The sequence below is a fragment of the Apiotrichum porosum genome, assembly GCF_003942205.1.
Source record: "Apiotrichum porosum strain DSM 27194 chromosome Unknown scaffold_1, whole genome shotgun sequence".
Lineage (NCBI taxonomy): Eukaryota > Fungi > Basidiomycota > Tremellomycetes > Trichosporonales > Trichosporonaceae > Apiotrichum > Apiotrichum porosum.
This window is the reverse complement of record NW_021167108.1, coordinates 2,547,194-2,560,353: the sequence shown is the minus strand read 5'-3', so window position 1 is coordinate 2,560,353 and position 13,160 is coordinate 2,547,194. Positions and strand designations below refer to the sequence as shown.

The 13,160-nt window shown below is 60.2% G+C and overlaps 3 protein-coding genes across 3 annotated transcripts; 1 reads left to right on the top strand and 2 right to left on the bottom strand.

Annotated features, from left to right (window-relative positions):
- Positions 1-60: 60 nt before the first annotated feature.
- Positions 61-5,188, bottom strand: EHS24_000923 (uncharacterized protein; the record flags this gene model as incomplete). The annotated part of the gene is made up of 4 exons (XM_028616734.1): positions 61-131; positions 302-922; positions 971-3,625; positions 3,751-5,188. 4 exons carry the CDS (start codon positions 5,186-5,188, stop codon positions 61-63), a joined length of 4,785 nt encoding a protein of 1,594 aa, XP_028480591.1.
- A 1,049-nt stretch (positions 5,189-6,237) lies between these two features.
- On the top strand, positions 6,238-7,519 carry EHS24_000922 (uncharacterized protein; the record flags this gene model as incomplete). The annotated part of the gene is made up of 2 exons (XM_028616733.1): positions 6,238-6,466; positions 6,552-7,519. The coding sequence occupies 2 exons, from the start codon at positions 6,238-6,240 to the stop codon at positions 7,517-7,519; spliced, it is 1,197 nt and encodes a 398-aa protein (XP_028480590.1).
- A 520-nt stretch (positions 7,520-8,039) lies between these two features.
- On the bottom strand, positions 8,040-12,444 carry EHS24_000921 (uncharacterized protein; the record flags this gene model as incomplete). Its single annotated transcript, XM_028616732.1, has 11 exons — positions 8,040-9,014; positions 9,065-9,325; positions 9,382-9,487; positions 9,530-9,791; positions 9,845-10,001; positions 10,065-10,270; positions 10,335-10,453; positions 10,527-11,443; positions 11,485-11,632; positions 11,760-11,927; positions 12,044-12,444. 11 exons carry the CDS (start codon positions 12,442-12,444, stop codon positions 8,040-8,042), a joined length of 3,720 nt encoding a protein of 1,239 aa, XP_028480589.1.
- Positions 12,445-13,160: the final 716 nt, after the last annotated feature.

Below are 13,160 nucleotides of genomic sequence, written 5' to 3'. Positions count from 1 at the left end.
CTCCGTTGGAGAAGAGTAGGGTATGCATCAACCGCGCCACTTGCGGCGTGTTTCCCCAGATTAGATCTTTTGAGCAACGTTCCCACCAGCACCACCCGTTGCACCATTTGTAGCAGTCGCAGCGAACACAGCTAAACACAAGTGGTGACATGTCTACAATCCAATCCAAGGTCCACCCCGGATCTAGTGTATTACTTTGCGGTAGCTGTAGATGTACTGTACAATCATCTATCGACACAGCCTCTTCCTGATCCTTCTTCGTCTCACAGCGTTCCCTCTTCCCCCACGTCCGCTCACTTACATCCGAGCGTCGGGAGAGTCACCTTGGGCAAGGGCGGCAAGCTGAACGAAGAGGTACTACTGCCCTGCGTCACGGCCCTGTCGGCCTTCTTGGGCGTCGCCGCGGCGTCCTCTGAATCCTGCTCGTCCTCCTGGCTGACTCTACGCCTGCGGTGCGCGTCCTCGCGCTTGAGCGCCTGGCGGTTCTGCGCCGCGCGGATGAGGTTGGCGTGGATGGCACTGACGGCGGCGTTGACGCCCGTCTCGGAGCGGATGCGCTCGCCGATACGCGCCGCCTTCTCGATCATGACGGTCGACTGGGTGGCCTTGCGCAGCGCGTCGGCAATGTCGTCGCTGCGCAGGCTGGCGACCTTCATGCCCACTTCGAGCTTTGTGACGCGGATGGCCCAGAAGTTCTGGTCGCCAAACCATGGCTTGATGAGCGTGGGGAGGCCAGCGCGCAGGCTCGCGCCCGTCGTTCCGGCGCCGCCGTGGTGGAGCGCCGCGTTGATCTTGGGGAAGAGCCAGCCGTGGGGCACCTTGTCGACGCCGTAGCATGTTCCGGGAGGGAGCTCTACGTCTTCCTCTCCAGGCTTGGAGTCGCGTGCACTCCAGCCCTTGGCAATGATGGCGCGGACGTCGGCTGAAGAGTTAGCTTGAATTCACCAACAGAACTCCCAGCTACACTTACCCTTCTGAACACCTTTAATGATGCTCTTGGTCATGGCCTTGGGGTCGGGCACAACGATGGATCCGAAACCAATGTACACGAGCGGCTTGCCGTCCAACTTGGCTTGCTCCATGAACGCGACGAGCGAGTCGGGCGGCGTCCACTCCATGTCACTGTTCTCGAGGTTCCAGTATCCGGTGATGGTGATGTCGTCGTACCAGTCGAGGGGCTTGGGGACGACCGCGGGCGAAAAGTTGTACAGGAAGGGAACCTTGGAGACGGACAGACTGGTCTGGTCGGTGGCTCCGAGGCCGAGGTACTTTTTGCGCCAGCGGTTGATCTGGCCAGCACTTGCGCGCCACATGATGTTGTCAAAGAGCACATAGGTCGAGTAGTTGAACGAGGGGCCCATGTCGAATGCGGGCACCATAAAGGCCTGCGGGTACGCCGCGGTGCGGGTCCAGGGCATGGTGAAGGCGCGGAAGTAGGGGATCTTGAGCGCTTCGGCAATGTGGATGCCTGCCATGGCCGAGGGGGACTCGATGAGGACGTCTGCGTCCTGCGACGCCTTCCACGCCTCGAGCAGAAGGTCGTCGAGCCACTGGCGGAACGTCCCCAGCGCGTCCTTGAAGAAGGCCGGTGAGAACATGCGGTGCTCGGTACTGAGCTTCATGAGCGCGGTGGGGTCACCACCGGCTTCGCGGTGCTCGATACCATAGCCCTCGATCCACTCCTTGAACTCTCCGTGGGTGATGATGACACACTTGTGGCCATCCTCCATGAGACGCAGCGAGAGTGCAATGTAAGGCTGGACGTCTCCACGGCTTCCAATAGTGAGCATCGCGAAGCGACGCGATGTTAAGCGGATATTGAAAGAGTGCGAGGTCCACGGCCGGTTGGCGACAAATGGCATGTACGCAATAGCGTCCTCACTGAGGGCCTTGGGGTACACAAGCATGTCAGCGGGTGGGGCAAGCACTTCGGCGGCCTGCTTGAGTGCGCTTCCAGTGCCGGCCTTGAGAACCGCGGGGTTGACTGTGATGGTCGGGTTGGCCAGATTCTTGGCGGTTTTCCACGTCTGCTCCGCGCTAGTCACGGACACACTCGAGGGCGGAGTGCTCGATCCAGTGGTCTCAGACATGCTGGCACTGTCACCGGCAATGGCCGTACTGTCTGTGGTCGCCACCGTCGACGTGGTAGCAGCAGTGGCGAGGCTGTCTGCCGTGCCCTGCCTGACAGTGGGCGCGCCATCGGCACGGCCATCGACGCGGACAAGCAGCTCGTTGATACGCTCAATGGTCTCGTCGCGGCCCTTGGCCAGCCAAAACTCGAAGCGTTGGTCATGGTGGCCGTGGATCTTGAGCACCATGCCGTGCCAACCGATACGGATGGGAGGAGCCTTTTCGGCACGCTTGACGTCTTGGGTGTTCCAGCGGTACTTGACATCCGAGCCCACTGTGGCGCGGCGCCAGAAGCAAATGAAGCGGGGGTTGACAATAAGGTGTCCACGGGCAGGGACGAGGCCGTGGGAGACGTAGCACCGCTTGAGCCAGATACCTTCGTCCTCGCGAAGGCCAAAGACACGGGCGGCCTGGTGGGCCTTTTCGGCCTTGCGCGTCTCCGAGACGGCACGGGGTTTGTTGAGGCTCGACTCGTCGTCATCGTCATAGACGTGCTCGGGTTCCGAGGAACTGGAGTCGTCACCGGGTTGGCCTTCCCCATCATCATCCATGACAAGACAGTCATAACCGCCAACGTCGAGGGTCATCTTGACGTGGGTCTCGTCGGGTTTGTAAACTCTCTTATGGGCTTCAACCATCGCTCCTTCGAGAGCAGTGGCAAACCAAGCCTGCTCGTTGAGGACTGCGACGAGGAACTCGAAAGAGTTGGCCACGTCCACGCCGTTGAGGCTCCTCTCCTCTGGGGTGCCAGGAACGGATGTGTTGCGCTTGTGCCCGATGAGCCCCGAGAGGCGGGGAGGGAGGGAGCTGTCCACCCACGTGGTCGAACGCTGGGGGGACGGTAGGTCTTCCGACGACGACCTCTCCATTGAGGCGCTGTCTGCTCCGTCAGTGTTGATGGAAGGCGGACCAGAGTGGGGTACAAGTGGCGATCGACGGGGTGAAGATTCACGCTCACGGCGCCTGAAGGAAGGTAGGGCCTGACGAAGAGACAGGCTGCGGCGAGGGGTGCTGCTGCCGCTTGGCGAACGCTCCTTGCCGCTCTTGTCCTCGAGCATGCGTCCCGCGTCGCTGTATTTGCCGTAGGCGGTAAAGCTGCTGTCGGCCAGTTCCTCCGGGTGCCAAGTGACATGAGTGGTGTGGTCGAGGGACACGTCGAGGTTGATAAGAGTGGCAAACGAATGGTAATCTCCAACACCCTTGAGGGTAGCAGTGTCGAGGGGAACGCAGCAGCGGAGCAAGGTCCATTCTGAACTGCCTATCGTGGGTGCGTCTTCAAAGCCTGCCTTGACGTTATCGCGCTGGTGGGCCGCGCGGAAGCGGTCGCGTGCGTAGCGGAAGAGGGCACCTTCGAACTGGCGGCGCCAGACCATGGCACTCTGTTCATTGTCGATGCTAAAGTGCGTGGTACGCTCGCCTTCGATGGTATCGTACGTGAGGTAGAAGTCGCGAGGGTGGGTGACATCGTATGGAGCCAAGCGAAGTGCCGTCGAGACTGCGGAATTCGTTAGCAAATGGACTGTTACACAACACACACAGGCACACACACACACACACACGACGCCTAGTGATCTAGTGACGCGTGCCGATACGCCACCAAGCACCATAAGGAACACTCACGTAAGATTGAGAACAGGGGTCTGACACGGCCAGCCTCGTCGGCTGACGGGTAGGTCGTGAGCATGTCAGGCGAGAGCTCCATCCACACGCGCTTCCTGCTCTTCACGGGACCGCTGCGGCGGTGCAAGGTGACCGGACCAGACTGGATAATGTCCGGGCGAGCGCTACGCGCCTCCGCCTGCGCCTCGGTCTGGTCGGGCATAACTCGAGGAGCAGTGAACGCATCGTCAGGTGGCAAAAGGGCATGGAAGGTGAGGCGGTAGTTGGTGAGGTGCAGGTTGCCGATCATCATCACACCCTTGAAGAAGGAGCCCTGAGACTCGGCCAGGATGCGCTCCGGGGTAGCTTCGGTACCGTCTCGGTTTATCATCTTGGAGGCCATGTCACCAAACTCGTTGACAATGACGGAGAGCTTCTGGTCCTCTGGAATGTCGTCATGGCGGAAGCGTTTGAGGTCGGCGTCGGCGGTTACACTGCGGAGACGCTCGAGGGCAGGCCTCTCGTCAACGGGGGCAATGGAGGAGGTACCGGACGTGTCATCGGACACGGGACGGTGTTCATCGGCAAGGTACCACTCATCATCGGATGAGCTGCTGTCGGCATTCTCGGGCTCCTCGGTCACGGGCAAGTTTGTCAGGAGGTGGTGGATACTCGACTTGCGGCGACGGGCACCGGGCAGTGGCTGAGAGTTCTCAAGCATCTCCAGCTCTCCGAATGGCGAAAAGTTGGACATGGACGCGGCAGCAAAACGGTTGCCGATCTGCTCGTTGCGGTCAATCGTGTCTTGAAGCCAACGCTTGACGGCATCGGTGTCCTCTCCGTTGCCTCCACCCTCCGCGAGCGCAGCGTCTTGAACGCTGTAGTCCTCAGGAGTGTGGGTCCCGTGGGGAGTGGGAGCGGACGAGACCTCGGAGACGGATATGTTATCATCCTTGTCGGTCGCTCGCGCTTGGTCAGCGCGGGGTGTGACGGACCGGGGCGCGGGGGCGGTCTCGTCGTCGTCAGAGTCGGTGTCGAGCTCGTCCAGGTTGTCGAGCGCAGTCCCTCCCAGCGTGCCAGCGCCAGCCGCGAGGGCCTTGAACATGTTGAAGAGCTGGCAGGAAGGTTGGGGACCACGAACCTGGACCTGTGGCTCGTCTGCGGAAAACAAGTCTGCAGGTTCGGGATCGGTATCTGTGCTGTTGGTAGTTGCTGTACGAGGCTTGAGCATGAGGTTTGGAAGGGCCGCCTTCAGGTCTTTGAGGGATGGTGGGCGACGCGATACAGCAGACAGGGAAGCAAGTGATGGGAGGCGACAAGACGACGAAGAGGCAGTTGCTGGGACAGTTTCGTTGCCCGCGGTGGACGCTCTGGTAGTGACAGCAGGTGATGGTGACTGTGCTGATGGAGCGAGGTCGGAAGCGGAGGGCCCCGAGGGGGGTGCGTTATCGGGCGCCATGTTTGAGCCTGTCTGCAGTGGCAAACTAGCAGGCGACGTGTCCTCTGCAGATCCCATGACTTAGGTGTTCGGGACGAAGGATGTTTGACAGCTGGGTACAGACACGGGCGCCGAGATGTTTATGTGGTGTGGGTGACAAGAGAGGGTGGTAGACGTAGTGGGGGGCAGGGTAAAATGATTGAATAAAATGGCAGGGCCCGCCCGGCGACTTTTGTATAAAGTGTGTGGGGGAGAGGGGGGCCACAGAACACGGCAGTGGTGACGCTGGGGGATGCGTCTCTGATCTCTGAACTTGTTCTGTCCCGGTGTGAGGATGTTTGTGAGGACGTGGAGATGCTGACGAACTGGTGTGTGTCTGTGTGGGTGGTTGTGTCAGGCAGCCGAATGCGACGACGCTTACGGGGGCTCTCTCTCTCACACGGGCGGCGGCTCCAAGCTCTCTAGATCTCCTAGCGAAGGAATATTGAAAATGACGATCGAACATTGAGCCCCGGCCCCCGGCGGTCATCAGAGGCCCCCCTTTATCTCTCTGCCACCCAGAGGCCCGCCAGTCCGATATGCCCGCTGGGCCGGTGGCCGGTGACCCACGCGCCGAGAGCGGAAAAGACATTGACCATTCAGTCAAAAAAGCCCCACGCTACGCAAACGCAAACGAGGCAACACCCCCCCGTACGGCGAGACCGGAGGCCGAGTGCACGCCGGGTCCCGGATTAGCGCGGATCGCACTCTGACGTCACAGCCGGTCTCAACCCCGCCCGACGCTTCCACGTGCCCATCGCGTGGGGTGCACCGAGTATATCACGTGACTAGCGGAAGCTTAATTTCGGACCAGACCTGCTTTCAGCTCTGTCGCTCTCACTGGCAACCAGAGCAGGACTTCCAACAGCGAGCAGAGCATCAACCTCATCCAACAACACACCCGGGCCGCGTCCGCACTCGAGACAGCACACACGCGCGCACTCTTTACACACCTTACGCTCGAGCACGCCGCTAGCCACAGCTCCCCTCCCTCGCTCCCCGCTCCCCCGATCCCCGCTTGCCTTGACACCATGCCCGCTCCCGCTGGTCCATCGAGGACAAAGGGCGACATCTTGCGGTTTAGCACCCACAAGCACCTCCGCCAGCGTCTGGTCCTCGCCATCCTCTCGGGTCGCTCCATCCGCGTCGACGGTATTCGTTCTGACGACGTCCACGTCGGTCTGCGCGAGTATGAGATCAACTTGCTCCGTCTCGTCGAGAAGATTACCAACGGCAGTACCATTGACATCAACCTCACTGGTGTGTATTTGTCTTGTTGTTGGCTGGCAACAGAGCCTCTTTCATCTCAATCCTCTGTGGCTTTTTACCATGTTCTGACAGACAGGTACCTCGTTCATCTTCCACCCGGGATTGCTGCCCGGCGGCAACGTGACGCACAACTGCCACCTGGGCCGGTCAGTCGGCTACTACCTCGAGGTCATTGTCCCGCTCGCGCCGTTTTGCAAAAAGCCCTTGACAGTCACCCTCAACGGCATTACCGGTGAGGAGGGCCGTGACCTGAGCGCCGACGCCGTGCGTACCGTCACCTTGCCGCACCTGCACCTGTTTGGCGTGAGCGACGGGCTCGAGCTGCAGATCAAGAAGCGCGGCTCGGCGCCCGGCGGCGGCGGCACGGTCGTGTTCAAGTGCCCGATCGTGCGGTCGCTCAAGACGCTCAACTATGTGGACCGCGGCCGCGTGCGCAAGATCCGCGGCATTGCATACTCGACCCGTGTCTCGCCCCAGTTCGCCAACCGCATGGTCGAGGCCGCCCGTGGCGTGCTGAACCGCTACATTCCCGACATTTACCTCTACACGGACGTGTACAAGGGCGAGGACTCGGGCAAGTCGCCCGGCTACGGCATCACCCTCGTGGCGCAGTCGACGACCGACGTGCTCCACTCGGCAGAGAGCCTGAGCACCGTTCCGGGCGTGGACAATGGCGTCGCCCAGACCCCCGAGGACATTGCCACGCACGCGGCCCGCCTCCTGCTCGAGGAGGTCTGCCACGGCGGCTGCGTCGACGCCAAGCACCAGTGGCTCGTCCTCCTCCTCATGGTCCTGGGCAAAGAGGATGTCGGCAAGTGTCTCATGGGCGACCTCACGGCGCACACTGTCCAGTTCCTGCGCGACCTCATGGCCTTTTTCGGTGTCAAATTCAAGGTCACCCCGGCACCCCGCCACAACGACAAGGCGGCCGAGGGCGACGAGGACAGCGCCGCGCCCGACTCGGTCCGCGCACCGGGAACCGGCGAGGTGTTTGTCTCGTGCGTCGGTGTCGGATACAGCAACGTCAACAGGGCAATGGCATAAACACACACAACGCGTGTGTTGGTGGGCATTCATTTTATATAGCAACTTGTATGTATAACACGGGCATGCACAGGAGAGATAGATTTAGATTTCAGAGCAAAACGAGCCGGTGGCACGGGGCGAGCGAGACTGTTCCTACTGTACGGTTATGTGGCAAAGGCAGGCAGGTTGTGCGGGCTGTGCGGGGGCAATGGTTGTGTGGGGAACATTAAGAGCTCTGCACCAGTGTCTGTCTTTTTAAAAAAGTATTTTTTGCATCTCTTTAAATAAAAGGATTGATGCGGGGGCAGTGGGATGGGATCCCCGCAAGTGTGTGTATGTACTGTATCTGTATCTGTCCCATGTAGTAGGGTAGTAATAGGTGTGGTATGGTATTAGGCAAAAGCGGGTTTATAGTCGTGAGCCCGGGGTGGTCGTCGTGTCGGGTAGTGTGTGTATATGGGTATAGTGGTCGAGGAGCAGGGTGGGGTATAATAAAACGAATCTCCAAGAAACAAGAAAAAAAAAATGGCAAAGGCTCTTACTCGCGCCTAACCTCGGCCCAAGGCAGGGGGGGCACTGGCGGGGCCTGGGGGTCCGTAGGCTGCCTGTTCAAGAGCAAGTTGGGCAGCGTGGGCCGGCGCTTGCGCCGGATCGAGCGCTGGTAGTTGGGCGACAGGTCCTGTCCTTGCTGTCCTCCTTGGCTGTAGGGCGAGTCGAGCGCACTGGCGCTCGCGTTGTTCATAGTGTAGTTCATGAGCGGAATGTTCATGCGGTCCGGGTCGATCACCGACTCGACGATACCGGCCGTGGTGGTGGGCGTGGGCGTGCTGTGGCGCCTGTCCACACCGGGACGGGGCAGCTTGAGCGTGCCCGACGGCGGGGTGGAGATAAGACTCATGTCGGGCGACTCGGCCGGCGTCTCGGGGCAGTTGCCGTTCATGTCGGGCGACTCGGTCGTGCTCTCGTCCGTCTCGGGGACCTCGGGGACCGACTCGCTGTACGACTCGTTGGGGGACACGAGGATGTCGTGCGGCGACGTCGACTTGTATTCGCGTGTAGCGGGGAAACCGAACCGACGGGGCTGCTGGCTGGCAACGGAGTGCGACTCTTCCGAGCTCTTCGTCGACACGGAGTAGTTGAGCGAAGGACGCGAAGCACTCGGTGTGAGGGGAGCAGCAGACTCGGTACAGGTGTTGGTGGACAAGGACCCGGATTCGGCGGGGTACGCGAGGCCGTGGATCCGGTCGAGGTGGCCGTCGTACCTGGCAATGAGGTGCTGGATGTCCGTGGTGGAGGTCTTGGCGACATGCAGCTTGACACCCGGGTGCTGGCGCTTCTCATACCATGTCTCGAGACAGATGGCCCAGTCGGCACTGAGGTCGATGGGTCCCGCCTCGGTCATGTAGGGAACCGCCTGGGCCTGGAATTCTGGCACACGCAGCTTGCGTTCCGCGAGGAAGCGGTCGACAGGCGTAAGGGTGAGGGGCGTGTTCGAGTGGGGCTTGACGGGGGACTGAAGAAGAAGAGTCAGCCCTCGCACAGTCATGGTGGTGTAAAACTTACAGCCAGCGAAATGATAAAGTCCATCATGGCGTCGGTGTTATCCACGATAAAGTTCCTAAAGAGAACAATATCGGGATGGCGCAACAACTCCTTGTCCGAGAAGAAGGCCAGCGTGTGCAAGACTTTGGCAATAAGCGTCAAAGTACGCTGAGTAGGCCCAGACAGGAGGCCCGAAGGTGAGCTACGCAGCTTGCCCGGACCCTCACTATCGGTCAGGTTAAACAAGTGGGGGCTCATCAACGCAGGACCGATCAGACGGAGCTGGAACACGAGTTAGTAAATTTTTTTCGGCGTCGTGTGCCTATGGTGCAACTCACAAAGACGAACGACGACACGGCCTTGTATCGCAAGAGATCGTTGCCCTCATCGGTGTGGTGTTCCTTGACCTTGGAGAAGAGGTGCTTCAGAATGTGGCGCACAAAGCTGGGTGGGAGTTAGCACACGGACCCAGTGGTGACAACTCACTCAGGGAACAAGTGGCGGCTGTTGTACATGTTGTGCCAGCACTCGCTGACAATCTCGCGCATCTGGTTGACGGCGCGGTAGTTGACGGGCGGGTCAAGTGCGTCCGCATACGTAAAGAACAAGTTGGGCTCGACCTTCTCGCGGAGCACGCGTCTGATTGTGGGGCCGATGGCCGCCTGCAAGAACTCGCCACACATGAGACGCATGATGACCTCGAGGGTCTTGGAGATGGGCGTCGTGCTGCGGAACAGTGTACTGCCGGCTGAATAATGTTAGCAAAAAAACAGTTCATGTGATAGGACACTCCAGACTTACCGGAAGTGGCTTCGTGGGTGCAAGTGTCGATGGTACGCGACATGAGGACACCCTCGCACAGCCCAATGCGGACGAGGTACTCGATGGTACCCTCCATGACTCCGCGTCCGCTCATCACGTAGAGGAACTTTGAGCCTTCGTAAGAGTGAGACACCTGCTGAGAATGGTGTCAGTGGACATCCGAAAAAAAAATATCAAACAAAGCAAAAACAAAACTCACAAGCTGGTCGTACTCGGTCTGGTTGATGACGTCCACTTCCTGGTACTGGACCGTGAGGCGGAGTTCACCAATAAGGCCACCGCCAATTGCTCGGATAGGGTATCGCTCGTCGTCGGGCGTCCTGAACGACGAGACGAGCGACAGGTCGACAACAGCAAACACGACCGGCAGCTTGTTCTCGCCCCTGTGCTTTAAAAGATGGATGTCTGAGGTAGGCTGTCAGATGGGGCGCATTCTCGAGCCTCATGTCGCCCGAAACTCGTGACTTACAGCATGTGTTGAAGGGGGGCAGCTCCATAAAGCTGAAAGTTTCACCCCAGAAGGGTGTGCTGCCGTGGGCGGCAGCCTTGACCCATCCGGTACGCGCAAAGAGGGTGCCATCGATAATACTAGTGGCGGCGGGTCAGTTTTCTTCCTTCTCTTTCCTTCTGTCGTGTGCCACATGAAGAAACAGCTACTTACAGTTCGGCGCGGATGGTTTCACGCCACGACCAGCCAGACTTGACGCTACCGCGCTTAGTGTGGCTGTCGTCGTCCGTGCGCGTTATCCTTGGCGTGTACTTTGAGCTGTTGGCGCGCGAATAGTGCCCCTCCGAGCTGATGCTGCCACCAGACGCCATGTCCTCCAAGTCGTCGGCGTCCAACCTACGTGCAGCCGGGTGCAGTGTGGTGCTGCTGTTGTGCGCCGGGTGGATCTCGTTAAGGTCCAGGACGCTGACCTTGAGACGACGGTGCGTTCGGGCCTCGCGTCCTTCTTCCAGCGGTACCTTTGCCAGTGCGCGCAGGATGCCAAACCACTCGTCGCGGTCGTGCGCAGACATGAACGAGAGGTACGCAATGGTCTCAATGTCCGAGTCGTCCTGCGGGCCGTGCAGGCTGGGGCTGGTGTACTGGTGGCCGTGGCCATGGTGGGACGCCGACGACGACGACGTCCACTCGGAGCCGCTGAGGTCGGGGCTCTGCTTGGGCGACGAGACAGTCTTGCTCCGCGACCTGTTTGGGAGGAAGCTTCCAAAGCTGAAACGACTCTCGTTGGGGTTACGCTTCTTACCGCCGCCACTGTTAAACATGGACGAGGGCGAGTTCAAAAACGTCATGGGAGGCGACGTGGCGAGGTTGGACGACACGTCCGTTGTGGCAGTGGTGGCCGACGACTCGGACAGCTCGCGGGGGATGGCGATGCGCATGGGTGCGGCCTGAGTCGATGGCGACTGGGCTTCCTCTGGTGGGGGCGGCGGCGACGATCTGGGCGCGACCACGCGCAGCGCAACCGCGTGAGCCCGTGCAGCGACCGACGCGTGCAGGTGCTGAATATCCGAGATGGCCCATCCATTGTCATCGTCAAGGGGGGCGATGGGGTACACGAACAATGGTCGGCGCTGACATTAGCCAATGTGACGATTGGGCCTCGGACACTCACAACACCTTGACGGTAGATGGTCAGCTCACCGCCGTCACAGCCGCCAGAGCCATGCAAAGCAATGTGGACGCGGCCCTGCAACCAGCGGTTGGGCAGGTTGCGTTCGGCGCCGGGTGAGCTGGTCGGGGTCCTCCAGTGCTGGGTAAGCCTTCCATGTGACCGAGAATCTGGGCACGCGGGGTCAGTACATTACAAGTGGCACACTGCATGTATGTATGCAATGCAGGAGGTGGTGGTTTATTGCCCGACGTCTCCTGCATGCGTTCTGTACGCACGTCTCAGAGCCTGCTCGGGCGATGCCAAAGACAAGGAGGACATTTGCAGAGGGTGGATCTCGCGCGGGCGTGGAGAGCGGCTGCTTTCGCCCATGTCCGATGTCAGCGGCGGCGGAAAGACCGGCGAAGCTGGCGGCGAGGACATGGGGGAAGCGAGCTGCTGCGCAGCTGGGATGACCTTGCCATAGGTCTACCGAAAAGTCAGCACATGCACTCTTTGCGTAATTGCGGGGAGCATTGTGAGGACAGGAACGACCTGCTCGAATGGCATCAGAACAACGTACATTCGAAGACGGAACACGGGGGCGGGACTTTGTTCGAGGGGTCGGGAAGGATGGTCCCACTGCCCGACTGGACGAGAGGTGAAATTCGACCGGGCACTCAAAGGACCAGGATGCCATCGGTCCGATATATCCTCGCGCAGATCGACCAGAGGCAGTAAAGAGGATCGAGTTGAAGGCCCGTAGGTGAGGGAGGGGGTGTTGCGTGAAGACGGCGAAATGAGTGTGGTGAGCGATGAAGGCAGAGACAGAAAGGCAAGAGATTGACCAAGTTGGTCTTTGGGTGGGCGTTGTATCGGTCTCTGGCCAGAGTGCTCGCGGCGGCGAGGCCGTGTTGGTGAGGGCAAGAATGCATGCGAGGGCAAGGGGACGAGAGGGCATGAGGGCAACAAGGGGCGGGGCATGCGGTGAAACTGGCGTTGGGGTCAGCACAGTTACACAACAGCACACGCCGGGGGCTCCTCCTTTGGCCGTACGCCAGGTTTCTTGCCAGGTAAAGTGTCAGTGGTGGTACTGGCAGAACTCTGGCGCACGCATGCGCAGTGGCCAGGCGAGCACTTTGTGCGCCACCGTGACGACCATGAGGCGTTCCAGCAGAGCCCTCACGGACCCATGGCGCTGTGCATCGGGTCCCTTGGGTCTTCCAGTCGGAAAGGTCGGCACCACTGCCGTGAGGGTCTAAGGGTGCCGCGTCGCCGCCATGCCGCCAACAGGCAGCGAGCCAGGCAGGTGTGTGGCCTGTGGGCCGACCGGCGGCCTTGACCACACATTGTCTGGGTGCGGCCGTTTTTTTCTTTATTTTTTGGGCGGCCTTCAGTCGCTGGGATCGCTGGCCGCTGGGACGCTAACGTTGGTCCGAGGTGACCGGTACTTGCTCTTCAGGCGACGTCGGCGGCAGGGCGCGGCGTTGTGGCCACACAAGTTAGCTCCGCGGTATCAGAAGTGTGCCTCGAAAGGCAGCTGTCTCAGGATATAACACACCTCGTGCCAGAACGGCTCATCCGAGGATCCGAGGGCCAACTTTTGCCGGTGTGTGGCCACCCATGGCCACTCACCTCATGTCAGTCCATGCCACAGGCAACCCACAAGGTGTGTAAAAGGTCGTCGTTTCGGCACCGGA